Here is a 27,085-nt window from a genome sequence, read left to right on the forward strand (position 1 = left end):
TCCCACTATTTTAACGATTTCACTACCCTCTAGTGAAAACGGGAAACTGTTTTCCTTAGTGAGAACATGAAGTCCAATTGACAAACTATGGTCCCGAATAATATCAGCCAACCATAATTTTCAAAAGGTAGAGCCCAATTGCTTCCAAAGCAACCTCCACGTTTTTACCTCATGTCCAATAAGGGCCCAATAATATGACGCCGTTTATTGTGACATGTCAAGATGACCCATCAATATTAAGTTGTGATGGACGGTCGCCATGTGGATCCCCCAATAATATGAGCCGATCCCATGGGAGTTCCACCCAACTTACAACATGTGTCGATCCAATGTACAGCTTTCCGATGAACGGGCCCCCTCAATAATATGAGCCGGACCGTATCCGCGGGTAGCATCTCATACATTGATCGTTGATGGAAGGTAGGAACATTTAAACAATTTTAAATTCCTTTTTAATCTTGATATCAATTTTAAATCATATTTAAAATGAGGGATTTTAATTTTGAAAATTTGTCTAATCATTTAAAATTTGTATGCTTGCGGGATTCATACAATTTTGTCTAAAACATGCATACAACTATAATATTATATATTATATAGGATGATCGATTCCATTTCTAATCGACCCGTGGTTGCCAATCACGAGTCTAAGTCCAATCCTAGGTAATATGCAGGTATGCAATGCAATCCTATTACATTGAGCTTTCAATTTACATTTCTTCAGTCTTTATTGTCTGCTGGGCCCACCTCCGTCTTCAAATCTTCATCTCCCACTAAGTCTAATGTATTTACAATAAATAACCATGACAAGTAGGGGATACATTTTAAGGGGTGGGAACGGGCCATAAACCAGGCCCACTTTTATTACATATGACAATTCATATTGGGCCATAAACCAGGCCCATTAATAAATCCAACAACAATAAAAACAAATGTAAATTCCTAACATACACCTACAAAATTGGTCATGGAAATCGATCATCCTTATCCAATAACATTTAATTCAAAATTAATTTATTGGATAACATGCAATGGCAATTAAATTTAAAAGGATAAAATCATATTCCATATATAAAATTTTATTTTACATACAAAATCATATTTTATCTTTTTATCAAATAAAATCATATTTTACATATAAAATCCAATTTTATACATAAAATCATATTTTACTCAATATTTTCATAAGATCATATCTTATCATCAATTGTACCAAAAATAATTAATTTCATAAAATCTGATTTAACGGATAAAATCTATAAATTTTCCAGAAATTCAAATTTATCCAAAAATCAATTTTAAAATATTCGGACTCGAACAATTCGATCCGACGCCTCGTGGACCAATCAAAAACAATTTTCGATCGGACCAAAAATAGAATTTTAACATATTAAAATTTTAATTTAAATTAAAAATTAATTTTTTTCCCGGGCCGCCCGGGACACTCCTGGGCTGCCCGCGCCCCAAAAGGGGCTCGGGCCGGGCAGCCCGTAGCTGCCCCTAGGGCAGCGACGATCGCTGCCCTGGGCAGCGCCGTGCGCTGCCCGTGTTTTGCCCGAAAAAAAATTTTTATTTTAAAAAAAAATTTATTTTGTTTCAAAAATCGAGGCTTAAAAATTTTTGTACAATCGATTAATTTAATCGCTTGATTTGAGCAACTTGGCTCTGATACCACTGTTGGAGAACGGTGATCAGATCAATCAAGATTGATACCCGGTGCAGCGAAAGTTTAAAAATTTTATATGGAACGATTCCATATGGGTATCAAAACTTTACGATTAAATTGTGCGTGTAAAAATTAAATAACAATTATAAATTTTTACCTCCAATCTCGAATCGAGATTATGGACACCAACAGATTACTCTGCTCTTGTTGTATATCCCTGGAACTGATGGACGAACTGTTCTTCAATCAGGTCCACGAACAGAGATTTAATCCCTCTGATAGATTGCACTAGAAAATCTATCAGAAGTTTCTACGAAGAGAATTAACGAATTTGATCCGTTAAACCAGACTGCAAATTCAAAATTCACAGGCTGGATTTTCCCGAGCAGAGAGGGAGGGGGCGGCCACTTAGAGAAAACACAACTAGGGTTTTCGAAAATTGTGACCTCTGTTGTATAATTTCTTTACTCCAATAACTTATTTATAATGTGGGCTGCTAACAGCTTAGGGCCCATTAGTCATAAGTTCAAGCCTGACAAACAAAGCCCGCATGTTCAGAAATTAATATAAAATTCATCGTGACTCAGATTGATAAACCAATTTCACCAATGTGCACAGAAACCATTTCTGCATCTTTTAAAGTCAAGATATATTTTTCTGAATCCGAATTCAGTGATTTCCAAAAATGCCCATCCCTATGTCATTTTAGGAAATCTTACTCCTCTACTCTTAAATAAGAAGTCCCACTTCTTTGTTCATTAAATTTAACTCTTTAAATTTAACTATCTCAACGGGGATTAAAAATCCATTACTCTGTGTGACCCTCAATGGTTCAGGGATACAGCTAGCCGTGGGCTCACAACTCCTTGTGACTCGGAACAACAATTTCCGACTTGCCCATCGAATCATGGTAAGAGCGCCTAGCAACATCGCCCCATGATTCCCTAGGTATCACTGATAGTGCCTGCAAAAACCAATAGATTTTGGTTAGCGTACAGTACGCTCCCTTCATCCATATATCCCGATCGAATCAACAACCATTGGTAAATCGAGTCGTTCGAGATTCGATAACTATGCAATGCATCTTGAAGATCAAATAGTGACATCGCATGTGCTACTAAGAAACCATTTCTTAAAACACATCATGTACTCTGGCCAGAGATTCGTCACACTAATATCTCCTCAGATTGCATAGGATATCCACACTCGCAAGTATGTGGTGATTCCTTGACAACAAAGCATCGACTCATATATGTGTTGTAACTGTACCCAATCCCGACACCTGATGACCCCAATAGAGTCGGTAAATGAGTCAAAGCACAGTACTAGCATATAGAGTCTCAATGATGTTTCAAGTAGTAAGGACTAATGGTGTACAACCAAAACCGCGGACTTTATCCACTCGATAAGTGAGAACCACTTGGAAAGTCCGGATAGGGTAGTTCAATCATTCATCGTATGAATATCCATTTTGCATGCTTTGAACATCTCTATGTTCCATACCAATGAAACGTGGTACTCGGCATCGCAAATGCTAGTCTCAATCTCGAGCGATCCTTATCCTTATTAACGGATGGCTCAATCGACTAGGAACGGTTTAGAATATACAGTGACTATAAGATGTGTTTCATGATAGTCATCCTCATGCACTACCACATCTTACATACACTATAGTATATTCAAGGTCTTTATCAAAACAACAATAGTATATCACAATATAACAATATGAAGAAAGATAAAGTCATTGCCATTAATAAAAGTGTAAATTATATTAAACAAAAGATTGTTTATATAAAGAGTCATCAAAGCCCTTAGCCACAAGTTGGCTCACCGGGCACCCACTCTTTCAAGAAGAGGTTGCCATTTGCAGTTGATTCTGTAAAGAAATTGAAAATGTTAGATCAAGAGAATAATGGTTAGGGTTTGAAAGGGGTAAACTGTTATACAACAAAATGCATAACTTGGATAATACAATAAGTTTTAATGAAGTGGCAAGTAGATGTTTGAAAAACAAAGTACACAGGGGCGCGGGAAAAAAGGTACACGTATTTCCCTCTTATTTTCGACTTATTTTATCTATAAATACCAAAAAAATGCACAAAAATTTCATCGATTAGAGGCTAAGGCAAAAAAAAAAGGTATAGTAGAGTTCCTCTTTTTGGTTTTGTTCAGAATCCATACATAGCTTGTGAAGCTTGCAAGGATAAGTATTTTGAGCTGGAGAAGAAGAAAATCGAGGAGAAGGTTTGGGACAAGGTAATGTCACTATGGTTGAAGATTGAAGAGCTGCATATGTATCACCATTATCTGTTTCCGCCAAGAAAGATCAAGGAGGCAGAAGTGATAGCTGAGCGAGAGAAATGGTATATGATTGAGATTGATGCAGTTGATTCCAAGCTCATATAAACGAGTCAGAATGTTCTCTATTTGATGCTCATCAAGGATCTTAGAACACTCGTGCGTATAGCATCTTCTGATGAGCTTATGGACCCTGCTGCAGCTCCTCTTAGGAAATGGATTATGGAATGGAGTGAAGAAATTTTTCTTAGGCTGAAGAATCATAGAGAATTGTAATCACATTTCTTATTTTCCTATTAATGAAATATCATGGTTATTGATATAAATAATGTAATAATGACTTTAGAAGGTAAATGAGTACTAAACTAACTCAGTGCATATAATATGTAATCAAAACTAAACTAATTTAAAGTACATGCAAACATGGTGAGTTTATTCAAATAAAATAATCCTAAGTGATGTCATAAAATCTTAAGTAATTTTTATAAGACGCACGTAAAAGACTCTTCACATTCCTAATCATAAAAGAAACGACTCTTCGATATCTGTGAGTATGTACTATAAAAAAAAGAAATATTTCAGTGGAAATTATATCACATAAAAGAAAAATGGAAGCACTAAAACAAGCATATGAAAATCTTGTTGAACAGAAGGTTGCTCTTCTGAAGGCAAAGGTTATACAATTCAGTCTCGAGGTATAGAGTTCCTCAATCCCGTGGATGCTCATCGGTTGTAGAGGTACAAGCAGAGGCTTGGAAACCGTGACCCTGCTTATGTCCTTAGTAGAGAGGGCATTCAATTGCTGCTCTTAAAGAAGGAGTTGGAGATGGTGTCACTCCTTGCTGCCTTTGAAGAAATAGATGATGGAATGGATGAATTTCTGAAAAATGGCAGTAGACTTTGAAATAGAAATTGTAATCAATCATTATTAATTAAATCTCTTTATTTCTCTGCCAAGTGTGTTCCTCCCATCGTCTTTCTTTATGAATCTTTAGTAAACTGTTCAACAGAGAAAATAATGCACAAGTAAATAAGTTCACCCTTAAAATGTGCTTTTAAAAGAGACTAAATTTGATAAAGAGCGTTAAAAAAGGATAACATGAGTTTAGAAAAATTTTCAGTTTCACTTTATCACCCAAAAGTAGCTAAACTGGTTCACAACTAAACTGAACTTTTCAGTTTCAGTCTAGGGTTTAAATACTTGCCTAGTTTACCCTGTGCTAGACTGATGAAAGAATTTGACGCATAGAAATAGTTATTTCTAACTCATGTTAACTCAATAAGTCCTAGAATATTTCTAAAGTAAGAAAACTTAGTCTCCGAAAGAGGTTTGGTGAAGATATAAGCAGCTTGTTGCTCAATTGAGATGTGTTCAAGTCGTATGTTATTTTTGAGTACTGCATGATCTTGGATAAAATGATGTAGCGACCCGACCCGGATCTACTACTTAATCACAGTTAAGAGCATAATTAAGCATGCATTAAATAAAATCGCTGCGGAAGACTTAAATACAAGCAGACCGGCAGAATACAACCGGCTAATCATCATCGATTTATACAACCCAATCGAATTTACATAGATAAAAACCTACAGCTAAATACTGTTGTCTACAAGGTCGCTGGCTCCTCCAGGCTCCTGGTGCTCAATCCTGCACCTACATCTGCCCCGTCGAATAGGGTATCCAGATACACAAAAAAATATTGAACGTGAGCTCTAAGCTTAATACAAAAGCACGGATAAACATACAAATATGATACATGAAAATGACAGGGTATCCATATCTGGGATAACTGTATACGAACTACTCAGACTGGTGCCTAGGATATAAGCTCGTCACATCGGGGTAGCTAACCATTGTGTGCGACCACTCATTCCCGAATCACGGACGCGGACCACGGAGTCCTTCAGGTATCAGTACCTAGGGGTACCCGATATCAAACGTCCTAACATGGCTGAGAAACCCTAACTGGCTCATCTCGAAAGATATACAGATGTACAGGCACAAGATGATATGCACATGCCGCATAACAATAATAACATGCAAACACATAAATGCAACATATAAGCATGCATATCCGCTGGCAATCTCAGTCAGTACTTACGTACCTTTCTAAGGCAGTCCTAGTAGTCCCACTCTAGGTTCCAAGCCTATCATCAAGTCTACAATGCAAATACCCATGCATCATTCAATAAGCTCTAAAAGCCTTAACTAAGCTATTTCATACTCCTAAATAATTTAAGGAGACCATAGCTATACCTGCGTCCGTCGTCAGCCCACTGATGGCGACTATCCCACAACTAGGGCACTCCCCTTCTGCAAATCCACAGCCTCGAACACGGCTCTACAACACGAGCACTGCTCCGCTACTATGTCAAACACTGTCTGACTATACTAAAACAAATATCCTACTCCAACTCTAGAATAAGAGTACCCAAAGCCTTAAAATAGGACCACGAGGGCGAAGGAAAGAATTTGGAATTGGCAAGAAATGAATGCCTCGGACCTTATATTTATAGGCATCGATCGGAACCTCCGATCCTCGATCGGAACTTCCGATCCTTGATTGGAACGTCCGATCCTGCCATCGGAGCTTCCGAACATCCTTATCTGCCACATGTTAAAATCTCACTGGTTGACTTCGGATAGGGGTGATCGGAGCTTCCGATCCTGTTCGGAGCTTCCGATCAACCACACGTCATGGATGACGTAATTCGATCGGAGCTTTCCATCGTTCATCGGAGCTTCCGATCACCTTCGGAGCATCCGATCCTAACTTCGGAGCTTCCGATCTGTCTGACCCTCCGGACCATTCCTGATCATTTTGGGTCTATTTCCGGACTCCGTTAATCCATTTAGAAGTTTTCTTAATCACGTTTTACTAAATATAACATGATCACAAGATAATTACTCATTATCGTTAATTCTGGATATGGGCCACTACATTCCCACCACCTTAAAAGGATTTCGTCCTCGAAATCTAAGGTAAACCTTGGGACTATAGTATAAACCATTCGTCCAATTCATTAGTAGTTCCGGTTCAAAACATCTGGTCAAATAACCTTCGACAATACCAAACCTCGCTAAACCTGCAAGGTCTGTTCATTCACTGAACCACATCAGAACATAAACTCGATTTATAATTCGCACTAATTTCAAACTCGCACGCTTTTAACAATCACTCTGGAAATCACTGCCTTCTTATCAGCAATCCTGCGAGAATCGAGTAACACTGCTGACTATCGTCGGTTATCCATCGATAACCGCAACAACACGGCACCTTCGGTCCAAATTGCCGACTGTATCAGCCACACTGCCTACAAATCTTAGTGATGACACTCCTGCTAAGATCGTAACTAGCCATCAGCTATTCTCTAGACATGCACAAACTCCATCGCTGCCCACGATAAAACCAGATACAACACATTATATTTCACTGGTCTAACGGTAACATCGCATCCCTTGACGTTATCGCAAAGTTCTAAAACAAATTGATCTAGATTTGACTTTCGGTCAAACCCTAGATATCCTTCTTCCAAGAACTCATGTGAGTTACTCTTTATCATGAAGGATAAAATATTTCTTCCCAAAACAGTACCTTATGCGAATAGAAATGGAAACTACCGGCCACCAGTTCGCAAAGCAATCGCATCACTACCACCACTCTAACCATCTGAAATCCTCAGACTGATTGCGATAAACCTTGATCCGAATCCCGCTATCGTAGATAGCATCTACTCGATCGCATTAGTCATCCTTCCATGGATAACAACAAAATCCTGACAATTCCTGGCGTCATAGTACGTACCTTCAGTACTCACTTTGCCCGATGAATGTTTTCCAAAGAACACCAACTAAGTAAACAGATGACAAAATCTTTATACACAATTTCTTGTCTAAATGCATCCTTCGAGGTCGTCGCCTCGAAATTCACTACCATCCTGCTGAAACCCTCAAATGGACCAACACCACCCTCAGCATTAGTAGCCTATATCGAATGCTTACTTCTATCTCGGAACTAGAGATAGTATCGACAAAAAACAATTCCGGTTATCCTGTTCCAGATAACCAAACCTTTGGCTCACTAGCGGGGATAACCAAACTGATTCACCTTGATCCCGCACAGAATCTATCAATACTAGTGGCAATTACGTTATCTAACCCTCTCAATGACACAACATATCAAAACGCACTGGGATCTCAGTGACAAAAATCCTTCCAGACTCAGAAACACAAGTCTCAGCTGTTGTTTCATCCCATGAAACAACTAATGCTAACCTGCTAATGTTCATTGAAATCCATGAGCACTTGTCGAATCGCCTCTCAACAACAAATCTTGAGAAATCTGCTGGAAGCACCCCAAGCAAAACACTCTGACTAACAGTCTTCAAAATTCGTCCACTGGAAAACCTGGGACGATCACTGAATCATATTTTCGCAAATTGAATAATTCATTGCTAACACCAAGCAATGCTCAGATCAAAATCCGTCACTGGTAGTCAAAGCAACGTTACCAACATCTACGATCACAAGAGCCAACTTATGACTATTCTTATGATCTGCAGAATCCAAAAAGCCCTGATTCTCGCATCCCTGGAAATTCCTTAGCAACTAAAGAATTTCCTAAATGCACTTGAATCGCTATATCAAAACATATCATACTTATAGTACTATTCCCAGTACTTCTTGATTCACTACATCCCAATCAGTACCGATTGGAATAATCTGATCGATCAAGTTGATCTACTGTAGCTCTCGCTCTGCCTGACGATATCAACCCTAATCAGACAATCACAGATCAATGAAACTCTTCTGGCCGATCAATATCGATGATCTCACTGCCACACGTCCGCATATCCCAAATACTTGGAATCAAAAGAATCGCAGCTGATTCAATCACTCATCTTTGACAGAGTCAGACAACAGTTACAAGTAATCACTAGTGCTAAACCTGCACCAGTCCAGACATACTATCCACTGTCTATATTCATTCAAGATGATCATAAGGACTTGTTCAATCCAAGCCGCAATACAAGTCCGAAAAGATTTCAACTATCGTTGAACATGCTCCTGATAACTATATCTCTTGCTAAGACTGCAACAAATCGAGACTGAGGTTACTTGCCGCGGTGTCCCACCTGAAATCACCACCAAGTGTACACTGGTATAATTCACGCTATCCTCATGCCTCAAATAGTCATGTGCAATCCTTAGCATCGGATATAATCTATCACTGAAGGAAACCATCAATGCTGAAAACTACTCATCCCCGAGTCAAATGTTACAGGAAGTTCACAAACCATCTCCTGGATAGCCCCTATTACGAGAGCATCCAAACACCGACTAGATCCACTAGTCTAGCAGTTCCCAATAGCTTAAAACTATCTGCTCAGAGTACGCACTCGTCAAGGAAAATCCCTTTCAAGACTGGTCCTTATGACAAAACTACAAACCAATATCTCTGACGACAGTCAGTCGATATCTAAACCGCTGATACCTAACCAGGCATCTAATCCAATGTCATACCCCGTCGTGACTGTTACCAAAACTCTAGACTAGGTAGCCTTCCTACCGCCAATCCTGAAGCACGAAGGCTTCCAGGTATTCTTCGAAGTACAAAAGACTCCCAGAGTAATACTGGCATAGGGTCGCGCTCCATTATGTCTAGTCATGATCATAGTCCACAACTCTCGATATGTACTCAACTGGTTCCTGATGAAATCCCATCATCACGAATTCCCAACCTATGAAGGTCAATCAGGCTACTGTTCTACGGAAACAACCTAGAACGAAACTCAAAATTTCAAACAAGATCAAAATTCTCATGCCCCCAGATGAATTACCTCATCAATGGCATTAACCCAGTCAAATGACTAATTAGGTCAGCCCTAGGAAGACACCTAGACTAACCCCATGTCAATTCGTTACCGCTGGCTTACCCAAAATCCATGAGTTAACAAAGTTGATCACCAATCAACTAATTCCAAGCCAAACTTAGTAAAATTACTTGTAATCAAACACGAATCTTTGAATAAGTAAAACATGTATCATTACTTCAAGTTATGTACAATTTCCTTTATTACAATCCCATGTAATACATACAGTATTCAAAATACAACAAAATGTACATCCAATAACTTGAACTGATACAACCAAATTCTGATGATTCATTACAACTTGAAATACTGTTTACAAATACATCAATACAGTATTTAAAATCGTCGAACTTGTCTTCACTCCTTGAGCATGAAGCTTCCAATCGACACACGCATCGATACAAGCATACTTCTGTTCAAGTCTCTCTACATGTCCTCCAGTGAAGAACTCCGGAGAAATAGCACGTGATAGCTAACCAGCTATGCTCTGCGTCAGTGCATGTCAGTCTTCCCTGGCTGGAATCCACATGTTCTTCGATCAACATCCCAATGCATCGAATGATGAACCGTCCACAGCAGTCAGTCTATCTATCGATATGCTACTACTGGTGTTCTCATCACTGCTGTATTCCTTATAGTAAAAACTTCTGCCGCAAACCTTGGCAATGAAGAACCAAATCTTCTTTCGCTAGGCCTCAATAAATCCTACAAGGATAATCAAGAAGTCTTATTATCAATTTCCTAATTCCCTTGCATGCAGCTCTGATACCAATAAATGTAGCGATCCGACCCGGATCCACTACCTAATCAGAGTTAAGAGCATAATTAAGCATGCATTAAATAAAATCGCTGCGGAAGACTTAAATACAAGCAGACCGGCAGAATACAATCGGCTAATCATCATCGATTTATACAACCCAATCGAATTTACATAGATAAAAACCTACAGCTAAATACTGCTGTCTACAAGGTCGCTGGCTCCTCCAGGCTCCTGGTGCTCAATCCTGCACCTACATCTGCCCCGTCGAATAGGGTATCCAGATACACAAAAAAATACTGAACGTGAGCTCTAAGCTCAATACGAAAGCACGGATAAACATACAAATATGATGCATGAAAATAACAGGGTATCCATATCTGGGATAACTGTATACTAACTACTCAGACTGGCGCCTGGGATATAAGCTCGTCACATCGGGGTAGCTAACCACTGTGTGCGACCACTCATTCCCGAATCACGGACGCGGACCACGGAGTCCTTCAGGTATCAGTACCTAGGGGTACTCGATATCAAACGTCCTAACAGGGCTGAGCAACCCTTACTGGCTCATCTCGAAAGATATACAGATGTACAGGCACAAGATGATATGCACATGCCGCATAACAATAATAACATGCAAACACATAAATGCAACATATAAGCATGCATATCCGCTGGCAATCTCAGTCAGTACTTACGTACCTTTCTAAGGCAGTCCTAGTAGTCCCACTCTAGGTTCCAAGCCTATCATCAAGTCTACAATGCAAATACCCATGCTTCATTCAATAAGCTCTAAAAGCCTTAACTAAGCTATTGCATACTCCTAAATAATTTAAGGAGACCATAGCTATACCTGCGTCCGTCGTCAGCCCACTGATAGCGACTATCCCGCAATTAGGGCACTCCCCTGCTGCAAATCCACAGCCTCGAACACGACTCTACAACACGAGCACTGCTCCGCTACTATGTCAGACACTGTCTGACTATACTAAAACAAATATCCTACTCCAACTCTAGAATAAGAGTACCCAAAGCCTTAAAATAGGACCACGAGGGCGAAGGAGAGAATTCGGAATTGGCAAGAAATGAATGCCTCGGACCTTATATTTATAGGAATCGATCGGAACCTCCGATCCTCGATCGGAACTACCGATCCTTGATCGGAACGTCCAATCCTGCCATCGGAGCTTCCGAACATCCTTATCTGCCACATGTCAAAATCTCATTGGTTGACTTCGGATAGGGGTGATCGGAGCTTCCGATCCTGTTCGGAGCTTCCGATCAACCACACGTCATGGATGACGTAATTCGATCGGAGCTTCCGATCGTTCATCAGAGCTTCCGATCACCTTCGGAGCATCCGATCCTAACTTCGGAGCTTCCGATCTGTCTGACCCTCCGGACCATTTCTGATCATTTTGGGTCTATTTCCGGGCTCCGTTAATCCATTTAGAAGTCTTCTTAATCACGTCTTACTAAATATAACATGATCACACGATAATTACTCATTATCGTTAATTCTGGATATGGGCCACTACAAATGATGTCTGACATCGATATGTTTAGTTCTTGAATGAAGAATGAGATTATAAGAGATAGCGATTGTGCTGGTATTATCGCAAAATATAGGTGATTCATTTGCTTCAATTCCATAATCCCTCAGCTATTGTTGCATCTAGAGCAGTTGAGTACAACATCTCCCTGTAGCTAGATACTCTGCTTCTATTGTAGAGGTTTCTATAGACGTTTGTTTCTTGCTAAATCAAGAAATCAGTCTATCCCCTAAGAATTGACATGATCCGTTCGTACTTCTCTATCTAGTTTACACCCAGCATAATCTGCATCTGAGTATCCAAATAAGTTGAATGAATTATCCTTATCATACCACAGTCCAACATTCTGAGTTCCTTTAAGATACTTCAGTATCCGCTTGGCAGCTATGTAGTGTGATTGCTTTGGATTTGATTGAAACCTGGCAAAAAGACAAACTGCAAATATGATATCAGGTCTCCTTACGGTTAAGTAAAGAAGTGACCCTGTTAGACCTCGATACATGTTTGCCTTAACTGACGTTCCCCCTTCATCTTTATCAAGTTTAATCGATGAGCTCATGGGAGTAGTATCAGTGGTGCAGTTTTTCATTCTGAATTTTTTGATGAGTTCCTTGGTGTATTTGGTTTGACTTATCAATATTCCATTCTCCAATTACCGAACTTATAAACCAAGAAAGAAGTTCAGTTCACCCATCATGCTCATCTCGAATTTTTTCTGCATTAACTTAGAAAATCTCTTGCATAATTTGGGGTTAGTTGACCCAAAAATGATATCATCAACATAAATTTGAACAAAAAGTGTGTGTTCACCTTTTGCGAATTTAAATAAGGTTTTATCAACTGTGCCTATAGTAAATTCGTGTTCAATAAAAAATTTGGTTAAGGTATCATACCAAGCTCTAGGAGCCTGTTTAAGTCCATATAGAGCTTTGTTAAGATGAAAGACGTGGTTTGGAAATTGATGATTTATTAATCCAGGCGGTTGGTCAACAAAGACTTCTTCTTGGAGTTTTCCATTTAGGAAGGCACTTTTGATATCCATTTGATATACCTTGAAATCTGTGAATGATGCATAGGCAAGGAACATTCTTATTGCTTCCAGTCTGGCTACTATTGCATAAGTTTCATCATAGTCAATTCATTCCTCTTGAATGTACCCTTGAGCAACTAATCTTGCTTTGTTCCTGATGACAGTTCCATATTCATTTAACTTGTTTCTGAATACCCATCGAGTTCCAATAACTGATTGTTGAGATGGTCTTGGAACAATATCCCAGACTGAATTTCTAGTAAACTGATTTAGTTCTTCTTGCATAGCCTCTATCCAGCAACTGTCAGCTAGTGCATCATCAATTTTCTTTGGCTCTGTTTGTGATATGAAGGCTACATGAAGAAATTCTTTGATTATTTGCCCTCTTGTTCTCAAAGGTGCTATTGGATTTCCTATCACTAGATTTGGTGGATGTTTCTTTGACCATTTCAGATTTGGTACAAGTTGATTTTCAGGGTTCAATATTTCTCCTTGAGTTTGATCATTCATGTTTCGCTGAGCATTTTTTGTATTCTCATTGAAAGAGTGATCTCCTTGAGTTTCTTGCTGATGTCCTTCATTTTTCTCGGTTGGATAAGTCTGTTGATCTTCAACTATTTGTTCAGTTTGAGGCCTGTAAGCTGCTAGATCTATCAGTTTAGGTTCTATAGTTTGAAAAGTTCTAATGATCGTAGATGAGTCATCTTAACTATCATCTTCCAGCTGTATTTTCTGAAATAGATCTGAGATCTTATTGACATTAGTTGAAGTTTCTGTTGACATATCTTCATCAAACATGACATGTATAGATTCTTCAACATTCAAAGTTCTTTTGTTAAAGAATCTATAAGCTTTACTAATTGAAGAATATCCAAGAAATATACCCTCATCTGACTTTGCATCAAATGCAGTCAGATGATTTTTACCATTGTTGTGAATGTAGCATTTACAGCCAAATATTTTGAAGTAGGACACATTAGACTATTTACCATTACAGATCTCATATGGTGTTTTAAAAAATTTCTTACATATCATTGATCTGTTATGAGTATAGCAAGCAGTGTTCACAGCTTCTACCCAAAATCTTTGAGACACTTTAGAATCAGATAACATGGTTCTCGCAGCTTCTTTTGGAGTACGATTTCTCCTTTTTGCAACACCATTTTGTTGTGGTGTTCTAGCTGCTGAGAATTCATGTTTGATTCCATAATGCTCTAAAAAAAAGACAGAGTTTGATTGACAAATTCAGTTCCACTGTCACTCCTGATTCTGTCAATCTTATTTGATTTTTCATTGAAAAGTCTTTTGAAAATTTTGATCAGTTGATGAGCAGTTTGGTCTTTAGATTTTAAAAAAATGACCCAAGTGAAACGAGAGTAGTCATCAATGATGACAAGAGTATATCTCATTCACCTTAAACTAGTTAGTGGTATAGGACCAAACAGGTCCATATGTAACAGTTCCAAGCATCGGGTAGATGAGTTATATCCCTTGTTCTTAAAAGATGACCTAACTTGCTACCCAAACTGACAAGCTGAACAAACTTTTTCTTTTGAAAAATCGATTTTAGGTAGTCTTGTTACTAGCTCAATCTTACTCAGACTGGCAATAGCCTTGAAGTTAAGGTGATTCAATCTCTTGTGCCAAAGCCAGTTGCGCTTAGAATTGGAAGCTACGAGGCAAACTGGTTTGCTAGATTGATCATTCCAACATAATATTTATGTATTTCCACACTTGTTTCCTGTTAAGATAATATCACCAAAAACATTTTAACAAGGCATGAATGTTTTTGAAACTCAACTATATGCTTATAATCACATAGTTGACTGATACTAATCAAATTATATTTCAAGTTTTCAACTAGTAAAACATCCTTAAAAATTATGTTACCGTGAATAATCTTACCCTTACCCACGGTCCTACCGTGTGAGTTATCACCAAATGTGATAGTTGAACCATTGCTTTTAATGAGTTCAGACAACAGTTTTGCATTCCCAGTCATATGTCTTGAACATCCGTTGTCTAAGTACCATGATTCATCCATGTTTTCTTCAACACTTGTTACCTGCAGTCACAAAGTAGAATAATTTTGGTACCCAAATCTATTTGTGTCCACGAGGGATTAATCCTTTAGGAACCCAAATCTAGATAACTTTAACCAGTTTACCAGTTTTAGTGTTCCTATAGGTTTGTGCTAAATTTTGTGCTCTACGTCGTGGAGAGTGATGTGCTTGTGATACAATATGTTGTTTTCCCTTTCTCAAGTTGTTGAGTTACCAATATCTCTTCTGAACAGGACGTTGATTGTGATATTGATTTCGATTTCCTCTCATATGGTTTGGTTGATTTGTATTGCTCTGATCAGGACTTTTAACATCTTCAACCTTTACTTCCTCAGGAGTGAAACCGATACCAAATCTATTCCTGTTCATTTGCTCAATTGACTTCCAACTTTTTAAGACAGGTTTATCATGTTCATTTTCCCTAACTGCCCGTAAAAAGTGTATAAACTTCTCTTTGCACATATTCAGTTTGGTTAGAGTACTGGACTCATCGATGTCATCAGTTTTACCAAACCCTAGACCACTTTTGTCATTTGTGGGTTTTTTTGTAAACTGTGCATCTCTGTCAACATGCTTGAAGATCTATTTCATGAGCTAACCAAATCATTCAATCTTTGATTTTCCATTTTAAGATTCATACGATCGATCTTAAGTTGCTCATTCTCGGTCTCAAGCTTAGCAATCTCTGTTTCAAGATTAATTTTCTCAGCTGATTGTTCCCAGTTGGGTTCAGTTTAGGTGTCTTGCAGATCCTCTTGCTTTGCTTTGACTTCATCAAATGCTATGGACAGTTTGTGATACTCATTTTCCATTTCGTGAAGTGCTGTGATGAGATCTTCTCTAGTGAATTCATCTGAGCTAAAATTGAATACATGTTCACTTGTAGATGCTTGTTCATGATCATTATCCATCAGACATGTTACTTCTTCCTCATCATCACTAGAACTAGAGGAGTAGTTTGATTCATCTGATTCACTGTCAGTCTCTGCCCATTTGGCTTTACTTTCTTCGGCAACAAGTGCTTCATGCTTCTTTTTAGAAGTATGTTTGGCATCTTTTGAACTCCTCTTTCTTTCAAACTTCTTCTTTCCTTTCTCTGTTGATATTTTTTCATCTTTCTTCGATTTAGAACAATCTGCTATGAAGTGTCCTGTCTTCCCACAATTGAAGCATGCTCTCTGTTCTTCATTTGCATTTTTCTTCTGAAAATTTCTTCTATAGGATCCTTATTGATTTCTCCTGATGAACTTTCCAAAATTTTTCACAAATAGTGACATAGCATCACTACTTAGTAGTTATGCAGTTCTTTTCAGTCTGAGTCGATGACTCTATTTTGACTGCTGCTAAGGCTTTTGTCAGTTGAGAGGTAGACTGGTCCTCTTCTCGAGTTTTCAACTCAAACTCATAGACCTTTAGATCAGCAAATAGATCATGAAGTTCTAGTTTATTCAGGTCCTTTGATTCTCTCATTGCCATTGTTTTTACATCCCATTCTTTGGGAAGACCTCGAATAACTTTCAGGACAACTTCTCTGTTTAGATATGTTTTTCCCAGAGAATTGAGTTCAATCACAATGCTGATGACTCGTTCATCCAATTCTATCATAGATTCTCCTGGCTTCATTTTGATATTATCAAATTTTTGAGTAGCCACAGACAGTTTGTTCTCTTTTGTCTGTTCATTTCCTTCACAAAACTGAATCAATTTTTTCAAAATTTCTTTTCCAGTTTTACACTTCTTGATCTTGCTGAAAGTATTTTTATCAAGAGTCTTGTATAAAATATATTTGGCAACATTGTCAAGATTTGCTTTCTTCTTATCTTCATCAATCCATTTCACCTTTGGTTTCTCAATGTATTGTGGTCCACCACTTGAGATGGCTATAGCAGTGTTTACTTTGGTGATGGTAAGAGGTCCGTCGGTAATGACAAATCACATGTCATCATCTAGAGCTGATAAGTGAGCTTGTATGCGAATCTTCCAATCATCAAAGTCCTCTTTAGAGAACATGAGAATCTTGCTAAATGAAAACATTTTGAAAAAGTGTTCAGAGGCAAGATAAAAACCTCTCTCTTATACCACTTGTTAGGATCGATTTAGAGTTTAGAGGGGGGAGGGGGTGAGTGAATACACTTTAAAAAACTTTTCGATGAGAAGGGATTGAATTCAATCGGTTTAATGATTGAATTCTATGTTTATCTTGATGTCTAATGAAATTTGACAAACAGAGTATGTGCGGAAATATGTCAAGTTGCAGATTTGAACACATATAAAAAAACAGTGTATGCAAGATAGATCGTAAGAAGGTAAACTGATAGAAGACACAATGAGATGTTTATGTATGTTCGGAAATTTCAATTATTCCTACGTCACCCTTTCTTTCTCCTCGGAAGGATATCACTAGAAGACTTTGAATTTTACAAGCAATTTGCAAAACCTCAATCCAGTTTAGGACTTATACATTGCCTAAACAAGAACTTCTGGTTACAACTCAGTTTCAGTCCTACAATAATAAAATAGATATGTTTACAACTCGATTGACTTGGCACAAAAATGATCCTTAAATGATCAGAATATCAGGTAGAGTGTTTGTGCTTCGAGTTCTTTGATCGATTTCCAAGCTTTGAAATTTTAGATATTCTCACAGTAAGCGTTGTTGGTGAAAGTTGTTCTTCAATCGATTAAGATCTTTATTTATACCCTTCGGATGCTAACGGTAATAATTTCAAAATGGATCTTCAGATAAAATTTGAATTATTCCCGTTGCACCTGACATTTTCACGAAGAATTTTTGAAGCCGACATTTCCCTTTGGATCGCGGCTCTAACTTCTGCAGAATGTGTCAGGGTACGGAAAATTTTATCTAAAAAGGCGCGAGGGTAAACTGACGATAGGTCAGTTTAGTGTCTTCAGTTTGGTTGACTTGAATACTATCAGTTGAACTCATACGAGAGATATGTTTGCCAGTTTAGCGCTTCTTTCTTTATGCGGTAGTTTTGGTTTGGGCTTAGCGCTTCAGTTTAGCCTCGCATCAATTTTGTCTTCAGTTTAGTACTATATCTTATAAACACCAAAACTTAATTTCTCAACAGATATTCATATTGAAAGGGATATATTATGTAGCTTGTTTTTTTTTGTTTTTTGAGAAATATTATGTAGCTTGTTAAATGCAGTTATTATTAATTATTTTCAGAAAATTTTAGGTATGAGATATTGTAAGTTAAATATGAAATTTAAAAATATGTTATTTATACTTCATTATTATATTTTTATAATTTTTTTGTTATGTATGATTATGTGTGAATATAGAGTTTTGATCCCACGCACTCTAGGGTGCGTGGGTTCCACGTGCACCCGCGCTCAAAACAATTTCGATTGTCTTGAAATTTTCACGGTAGGATCGTCTCAAAAATGCGAATCCAACGATATATCATATGACACAAATTTCAATCTCGGTAGTCGAAAATGGGAAAATAGCCGGAAATTAGATGAAATATGCAATTTCCGGTATCTTCCTATTTTCGAACACTGAAGTTGAACTTTTTATCATATGATATATCGATGGATTCGCATTTTCGAGACGATCTCACCGTGAAAATTTCAAGACAACCGGAGTTGTTTTGGGCACGGGTGCATGTGGAACCCCACGCACCCTAGGGTGCGTAGGATCAAAACTCGTGTGTGTGTGTGTGTGTGTATATATATATATATACATACATTATTGAAGTAAGCTCAGTAGTTATAAGAAATGGTTCTGTGTTGAGTAGCCGAAGGGTCGAGCAGATGTTCATACAACCAATGCACGCTACTACTCAGGTCCAACTTGTTACACGGAGAAAAATGTCTTTTCAGCTGTTGCAATTATGTTATGGGTGTTGCTGTTGTGGGTAAGATTTAGAATACAGAATCTGTTACGAGTAAAAAAAAAATGTTATTCTCGAGAGTGTGTTAAAAGTATAGAGGTCTGTCGTCAGCTCACCTAGCCTCGCTCCGTTCAATATGCGGATTGAGTTGATAATTTTTCAGTCCGTCCCACCGCAAAATAAGTGGATTGGGTTTAGAAATTCCCAACCGCCCAAATAGAGGTTTGGCTCACCCACCCCACGAAATGGTGGATTGTTGCGGGATGATTCATTTGACTATTCTAGATGTAAGGGATATAAATGTCAAATAAATCGAGGGAAATGAGAGGTTTTACTTAAATATATTTTAAAAGTTACTTTCTGCAATCTTGTATTCAAACCCGGAATAGAAGATCCATTAATCAGACATAGTACATGGACTTTGGCAGTAAATTTTGAATTCTTAAGATGAATGCAGCAACCAAATTGTATGTACATCAACAATGTAGTGTGAAAAAATTACCTACATCATGAATATTGTCACCATGTGAATGAATGGTCGAACTTTAACTTTCCATGAACCAAAAATGACAATGATTACCGTTATGCTCTAAGCATAAATTTTCTCGACTCTGCAACTGTATAGACTCAGTCTCCCTGCATCCTGTATGATCGTAGGACGGAAAAACAAAGGAGATGGAGCGATATGCTAAATTGCATGAACTATCTCCGGGTAAGATTAGTGAACCATCTTCAACCATACATGAAATTAAAGAGCACCCTGAAAATGAGAGAATAGCCAGCACAATGTGAAGTCGAGTTGGCAAAAGTATCTCCAACATCACAACAGCACACCAAATTTAACCACCTCAAAAACCAAAAAATATATTAATGTAAAAAAAAAACATAAAAACAAGCATGCATTCTATTCAACAATAGTTAGTTTTGTCAATGCTTCAATCTATCTACAAATTCCCAAGATTTCTTGTCTGCCATGTTCACATAGGCTTATTGCTCTCTGCAGGTTTCCATAACTAGTAGTCAGAAACTGATTGGCTATCTCTTACTGCAATTTTTTTTTCTCTAAAGTCATGACCAAGATTCGTCCTCTTACAATTGCAAGTATTCTGGACTCTATTACTGATCTAGTGCAGGCTGCCATTGTGAAGAGAGGTCCAAGAATCGATTATCGGTTATTGGGTCATGGAGTGTGTCAACGCTGCTTCTTTTTCAATTTTCATTAATAGTGGGGGATTCATGGTTTCTCTGTGCTGAAGAAAGAGCTTCCTCAAGTCAATCATTCATCTCCATTTCCTTCGCACAATGTATTGAATATCCTCCAGAGTTATTAAGGGGGGTGTTTGTAATCACTTAAAAAAAAAAAAGACGACTCTGTCCACTTAAAAAAAATCAGTATTTGTGTTTCTTGACCCCAGATTTGCTTCTAATTCTGCTCAATTGAATTAAAATATCAAAGCTAGTTTCAAGTTGACTCTGATTCTTCAAAGTTGACTATGGTGTTTTAGTAAGTAAATAAAAATTCTTCTCAACACTTTGACCTCAAATATTTGTCTAGTCGAAAATTACCCCTTCACATTTAGTCAAATAAATGAAGAGAGGTATATGTTCTCTAATAAGGGTATTTTTGTTATTTTATTAAAAATCTAGTATGAGAATCTATTATTTATCAAGTACTGTACCTTAAATTTTAGATTCTCACTTTTATTCTCAAACACTCCTCACTTTTGATTTTCTCACTTTTTCATAATCTATAAATTTAATCCCTAGTATATAAGCATAATCTTCTGCAAACTCTCTCTAAGTTTAAGACAACATGAGCTCAGTAGGTTCTCAGAGTTTCAAGGTCTTCACATACTCTGATTTCTCTATCTTCATGATACTCTAATGGGTGATTGTGTCGGTTAGGCTACTCGTATTCTTCTCCTGGATATACCTACATACTTGTTTGGTCAATAACAATGAAGGGTTCATCAATATAGCATGAAACAGGAGGCAGACCATAACATCGTAAAGAACTGATTCACCAGATCATCACTTGAACCTTTTCCCTCCACTCCTATCTATGCAGTTTTCTACAAGCATCTTCGCGGTTTGAATTTTACCCTTTGCTTCGATAAATAGCTTCTTCAAAATTTTGTGCTTTTGAATTCCCCCCTCCCCCCTTAATTTTAATGTGATCATAAAACTAAAGTGTCACTCAATCCAGTACTTCACTAAAAAGTGAAGACTTGTAGGCACAAATTGTTTGCGCATGAGAAATAATTACATGCAGAAGCTATTTGATGAAAAAGTTCGGTGTGGGCAATGAAAGGAACAGTAGATACAAGAAACAGATGCTCACCTTATAATATAGTACAGCGCAAAGAACAATATAACAAAATACATGGCAAGTTTGCAGGCTCTCCTATTTGATTTCTTATCGAACACCTAAAATATCATCGGATCAGCCTTGGGAAAATTTTAAGCCAATAGAGAATGATGTCAGAAGTTAAAACCATCATTATACCATCTTGAAACGATCCATTGTTCCTGACATAATTCCTCTAGATGCATCCATCTCATTTCCCTGATTTGGGCAAAAACAAATCAACAGATAAAGAATAAAAGTGTTTCAGCCAGAACTTCATGCATTCTTCTTTTGATTAAATTTTAACTATCATACCATTCGATCAAGCATACGTTTATGACTCTCGACCTCCTCATGTACGTCTCCTGTCAACTGTCAAACTCAATGTTTTAGCATGCTTCCATGCACGAGTGCCAGTAAATATACTATAAACTTGAATTCCAAGTACCATTATTTTCAAGGAATGTACAATACCAGAGACAGAAAAAAATAAAATAAAATTGGGAATTAATTGTTTTATCCCATCTTGAACCTATAAGTTGGGCCAGTTTGGATACAAAAGTCATTGGCTTAAAAAATCAACTAAATAAGTCTAGCTTTTTAAAGTGCTTTTATTAAAAAAATTAGAAGCGGTTTTAGCGTTTGGATAAATGTTAAAAAAATAATTTTTTAAATAGAAACAGAAGCAGAAGCCAAAAATACAAAATTTCTGGCTTTTAAAAAAAACACTTATTTGGACTTAAATAAGTGTTTTTTTAAACACTGCTATTGTAACAAAATGCCTAAGTTTTTTAAAAAAGCACTTTTTAAAAAAAATAAGTGTTTTTTTTTGGTTGACTTCCGTAACCAAACGCACTACATTTCAAAATAGCCTTATTTATTAAATATTTACATTATAGACCTGCATATAATGCATCTGAACCGCGTACAATTAGAGCTCATTGACCTTGCCCAGAAAGTTACAGTACCAATAATACACAAAAAACAAAAAATTAATATTTTAATCACTATTAGCCATTGATAAGCATATTTAGGCATTCTTATGTTAAAAAATATGTTTTGTTCTATAAATAAATGTGAGTGTTTGAAGTTTTCCATTTCTTTTCTTCTCCTGTAGAAATAAAAATGGCTGAGAAGCCTTTCTTATGCACCGAATAAAGGCGTTAAGATTTTCTTTTTTTGGCTGACGGCGTCAAGAATTTTTGCGCATAACAAATTCATGAAATCACAATCTGCCTTTTGTCTCTTTTCAAATATATAGGATTGTGAGCGAACTTAATGAGAAATTGATAGTGAAAGAAGGAAAAGGGTTGAAGGAATTATTTGGAATTTAACATAATTAAAAAAGGTTAATTTTATAAACCAACTTAGTTTAAGGCCAAAATTAATTATAGTACTTTATAGGAGGCCAATTAAGAAAATCCCTCAAAATTGCCTCCCTAAAAAAGTTTAGGAAAATCATTGCAACTTGCAATATCTACTCAAATGCTTATTACCTGTGCGGCAACTATAGCTACTCTAAGCATAAAATATAGACATGAAATGTCACCTTTTCCCTTGTCATACACAAGTTTAACACAGATCACCAACCCTTCTTGCCCCTTTGTCTTTTTAGATAGTATTTCATTAAACTTCAATTTCATTAGAGGTAGAAACCTCAAGCCACAAATAAATCTTGCTTTATCATCAACCTTCTTTAAGACTTAACGTGACAATCAATTACATTTTGCGTCAAAGTAGTAAATACCATGACGAAGATAAGGTGAATAAATGAGGTGGGATGATAATGTTGATGATGAGGAAAAAGAAAAGGTAAACATAGATGAATTGCATTGTCTAAAGAAACTGAAATTGACAGAAGCTTTACACAAATCATAAGAAAAAGGAGATACTTCAAGAAAAGCTAACCTTTTTCAGAAACCTGACTCTATCATGCAAACTGTCCATGGCTTTTTCATTATGATCATCGTTGTCATTTGAATAAGAGGAAGAGGCCCTAAGACCACCTTCTTCAAGGCTATCCAAGTTATCAAGAAGGGCACCTCTTGAAGCTCGATGGTCCCTGTCACAAACATGCTTCACTATAAATTAAGAATTTTAAAAAGCATCGCATGGATCAGATTGGAAACAGAAGTAACACAAGAAAATGTACCTAAACCAAAACCACAACCAAAATCAACTCACTATACAATAACTGAATACATGCATTTCAGTTTCAGATCTAATAAAGTTAACGATACGGATGCGCTGTTGCTTCAAATGATTGGACTAAACAAAATCCCCATCCCAGGCTTTCCTCAGTTGTAGCCACCCAACTATAGTATTTGATATTTTCACAATTTCTTAACAAGAACATAAGAAATCCAATTACTATTTCACAAGTACAAAGTATAATAGGAGCAAACTTTGAATTTCACATAAAAAAAATTAACTAAAATTCATTTCTCCTGTTTTGCCCCGATCAAACAACCAAGAAACTCAAATATTAAGCTTAAGTTTCACCCCCGAAATGTATAAAACATCTCCCACCCCACCCTCACCTCAACCCCTGTTCTCTGTTCTGAGTCCACCGCCACAATCAACCATAGCCACCCAGAAATCATATTCCACGATATGAGATCAATGTAGCTGATCCTTTCCTCTACCAATCTACTTTCCCCTCAATCCCACATCTACCAATTACATACAGCAAGGTACAAAATTCACCGACAATGCAATCAGGCTAGAAGCGAAAACCATTAAACCACAAAATTTAGGACGCGAATCTCGAAATTCATACAAACATGGACGAGACACGAACCTCCGGTAGCTCATTGATTGCGATGGATTTCAGCGCCTCCGAGACGATGACTGAGTGTATATGCAGCGTCGTAGCAGCAAGAAATGGCAAGAAGTTCACGAAATTCGCGGATCTTCAAAATCTTGATTTCAAAATAACGCAGAATTGGATTATGTAAACAGATTACGGGAGGAGCAGGAGAATTATTGTCAAGTGTAGAACATGGAAATTGGAAAATATATTTGTTATTTTTTTCAAATACTTAAAAAAGTTGATCGCATTTCCAATCTTATACGTATTAACGTCAACATGTGTCTTTTGTTCAAAAAAAAAAAAAAAAACGTCAACATGTGTCATTTGAATTCGTCTCTCAATACTTTACCCATTTGACATTTACCTAGTATAAAAATTAGGATTAATTACATGGGTGTCACCTATGAAAATTCTAAATTCTAATAGACATAATGTAGTAGTCCGATTTCTAAATGGCAAACACTTGTATGAGACCGTTGCACGGGTCATATTTCTTGCGACGGATTTTAATTTGGATCGGAACTAACCCTCTTGTGCAACCCGTTAGATTACCCTTCATGTATTACAAATCTTACTTACCCTAATTTTGATTTTTCTCCCAATTGTACACCAGTTTTCTCTAATTTATCCCTAATTTGGCTCCGGAATATTCGTCCTCACCGGCCAAGAGGCGAGCCTACACGCCGGCGCCGCCGTCGTGCTGTCTTATGTCATCTCCGGCCTCTCTGCCTTACTTTCTGTCTTCTGCTACACAAAGTTCGTCGTTGAAATCCCTGTTACAGGTTGGTACACTTTTGATTCACGTGACACTAATTACATTGTAATTTCCATTGATGATTCAGAATGTATATTGGAACTTTGCATTTAAATGCTCACGCGTGATTTAGCATGCAGAGTGTGAAATTGCAAGTGGTTGTGTCTAATTACACAGAGATGTAACATTCACTGTTGGGCCTTTTATTGATTCTGGTTTTGTGGTATTTCGTATTTCGTTGTATTTTGTTTCTTGTTTTGTCTTCCACATTAAAGACACTATTTTCTATTCCATATATATTCAATGTTTTCTCATGTACTTCTCGTCTAATTCCTGACACTGAGTTAAATTGATAATTATTAAATAAATTTCACTCAAATTAATAATCTCATTTGGTATTAATTTATGTAATGTATTTTGTTTGGCTTCTCGATGTTTATGTTTAATAATTCGGTTTGTATTCCTTCTTATGGGTCCTAGGTTTGTTATTTAAATATCTCTGCTCATTCATGTGGAATGAAATTCTGTTGATCTAGAAATTGCGTAAAAAATGGTGACGATGGTTTGAAAAGCAATGATTAAGAGGAAGTTATTGGTTCGATATCGATCAATAAATCAAAATAGCATAACCATAGATCCCTGGCTTTGCTCATCATTTGTGTGCCACTTCTTTATACCCAAACTAGTTAATCATATCATCTATTGCTGTCATTTGGTGAAGATTAAAATAACTTATTTTAAAGGTTGTTGTGATTTGTGTTATGATTTTTGTTGCGTTTTGGTGATTCTTTGAATTTTTCATACTGTGTTAGTTTTCTTTCTCTTACATATATGCAAAAGAGTAACATAAGCATGTTTTAGCAAAGATAGCTTATTTGATTTGAATTCGTCTCTCAATACTTTACACATTTGACATTTACCTAGTATAAAAATTAGGATTAATTACATGGGTGTAACTGTAGCGACCCAATCCGAATCCACTACCTAGTCAGAATTAGAGCATAATTAAGCATGCATTAAATAAAATTGTTGCGGAAGACTTAAATAAAAGCAGACCGGCAGAATACAACCGGATAAATAAAACCAATATACAACCCAATCGAATTAAATAATCCTAAGGGTAATTAAAACCTACAGTTAATCCTGATGTCTTCACTGGCCACATTCTACTCCAAGCTCCTGGTGCTCAACCCTGCACCTACACCTGCCCCGTCGAATGGGGTGTCCAGGTACACAGAAAATATTAGACGTAAGATCTAAGCTCAATACGAAAGCACAGGTAAAACACACAAACATGATGCACGCAAATGAATATGACTGGATATCCGTATCTGGGATAACTGTATATAATCTGCTCAGTATGGCGCCTAGGACATGAGTGGTACAACCCGGGAATCAAACCCTGCGTACACTGCTAATTCAAATATGGGAAAAGTTCGATCAAAGACTCACGTAGGTACCAGATAATTCATGTAACAAGCAGTCGATCTAAGACATCAGACCTAATCTTAATTCACGGGAATTTTCCTAATTTGTTCGAAGGACTATTTCTAGAACAATCAAACCTATTCAAATATTGATGAACTAATCTTTCATAATTCTAACCAAATTTGAATGCATGAATAACTGTGAAAATTTAGTTTACACCCAAACCGCATAATGAAACCGAATTCTATTTCTAGTCAGTTTTACACTATGTTGAATATCAAAGTGATCAAAATCGAAACCTCCTCTGTCGACTTGGAATCGATTAACAAACAAACAAATAACTGGCCAAGAAATTTGCAAGACAAATATAAATTCGATAACCAATAAAATCAAATCAAGTCTGAAAATCTCAAATAAACAAATCAAGTTTTCTACATAAACTATCTGGCCCAAACACGTGTCCTTGATCAAAAAAGAAAACAACTCAATAAATAAATTCATGATCAAATAAGGTTTTTAATCATGAAAAAGTAAAAATAAAAAAAAAAGAAGAAAATCTCCCAAGAAGTAGCAGTAGCCGCCTCTGCGTTGTGTTCTCTGTGCTGCGATCCGGAACCCTTTCTCACGTCTAATCTCC

General features: G+C 37.1%; 1 protein-coding gene across 1 annotated transcript; it reads right to left on the reverse strand.

The window, feature by feature from the left end:
- Positions 1-19,475: 19,475 nt before the first annotated feature.
- On the reverse strand, positions 19,476-24,465 carry LOC140875233 (bet1-like SNARE 1-2). The gene is made up of 6 exons (XM_073278866.1): positions 24,255-24,465; positions 23,363-23,516; positions 21,770-21,826; positions 21,614-21,673; positions 21,449-21,534; positions 19,476-19,867 (listed from the first exon to the last, which is right to left on the reverse strand). Exons 1-6 carry the CDS (start codon positions 24,266-24,268, stop codon positions 19,840-19,842), a joined length of 399 nt encoding a protein of 132 aa, XP_073134967.1. The 5' UTR covers positions 24,269-24,465; the 3' UTR covers positions 19,476-19,839.
- Positions 24,466-27,085: the final 2,620 nt, after the last annotated feature.

Source organism: Henckelia pumila, chromosome 1 (assembly GCF_033568475.1).
Source record: "Henckelia pumila isolate YLH828 chromosome 1, ASM3356847v2, whole genome shotgun sequence".
Classification (NCBI taxonomy): domain Eukaryota; kingdom Viridiplantae; phylum Streptophyta; class Magnoliopsida; order Lamiales; family Gesneriaceae; genus Henckelia; species Henckelia pumila.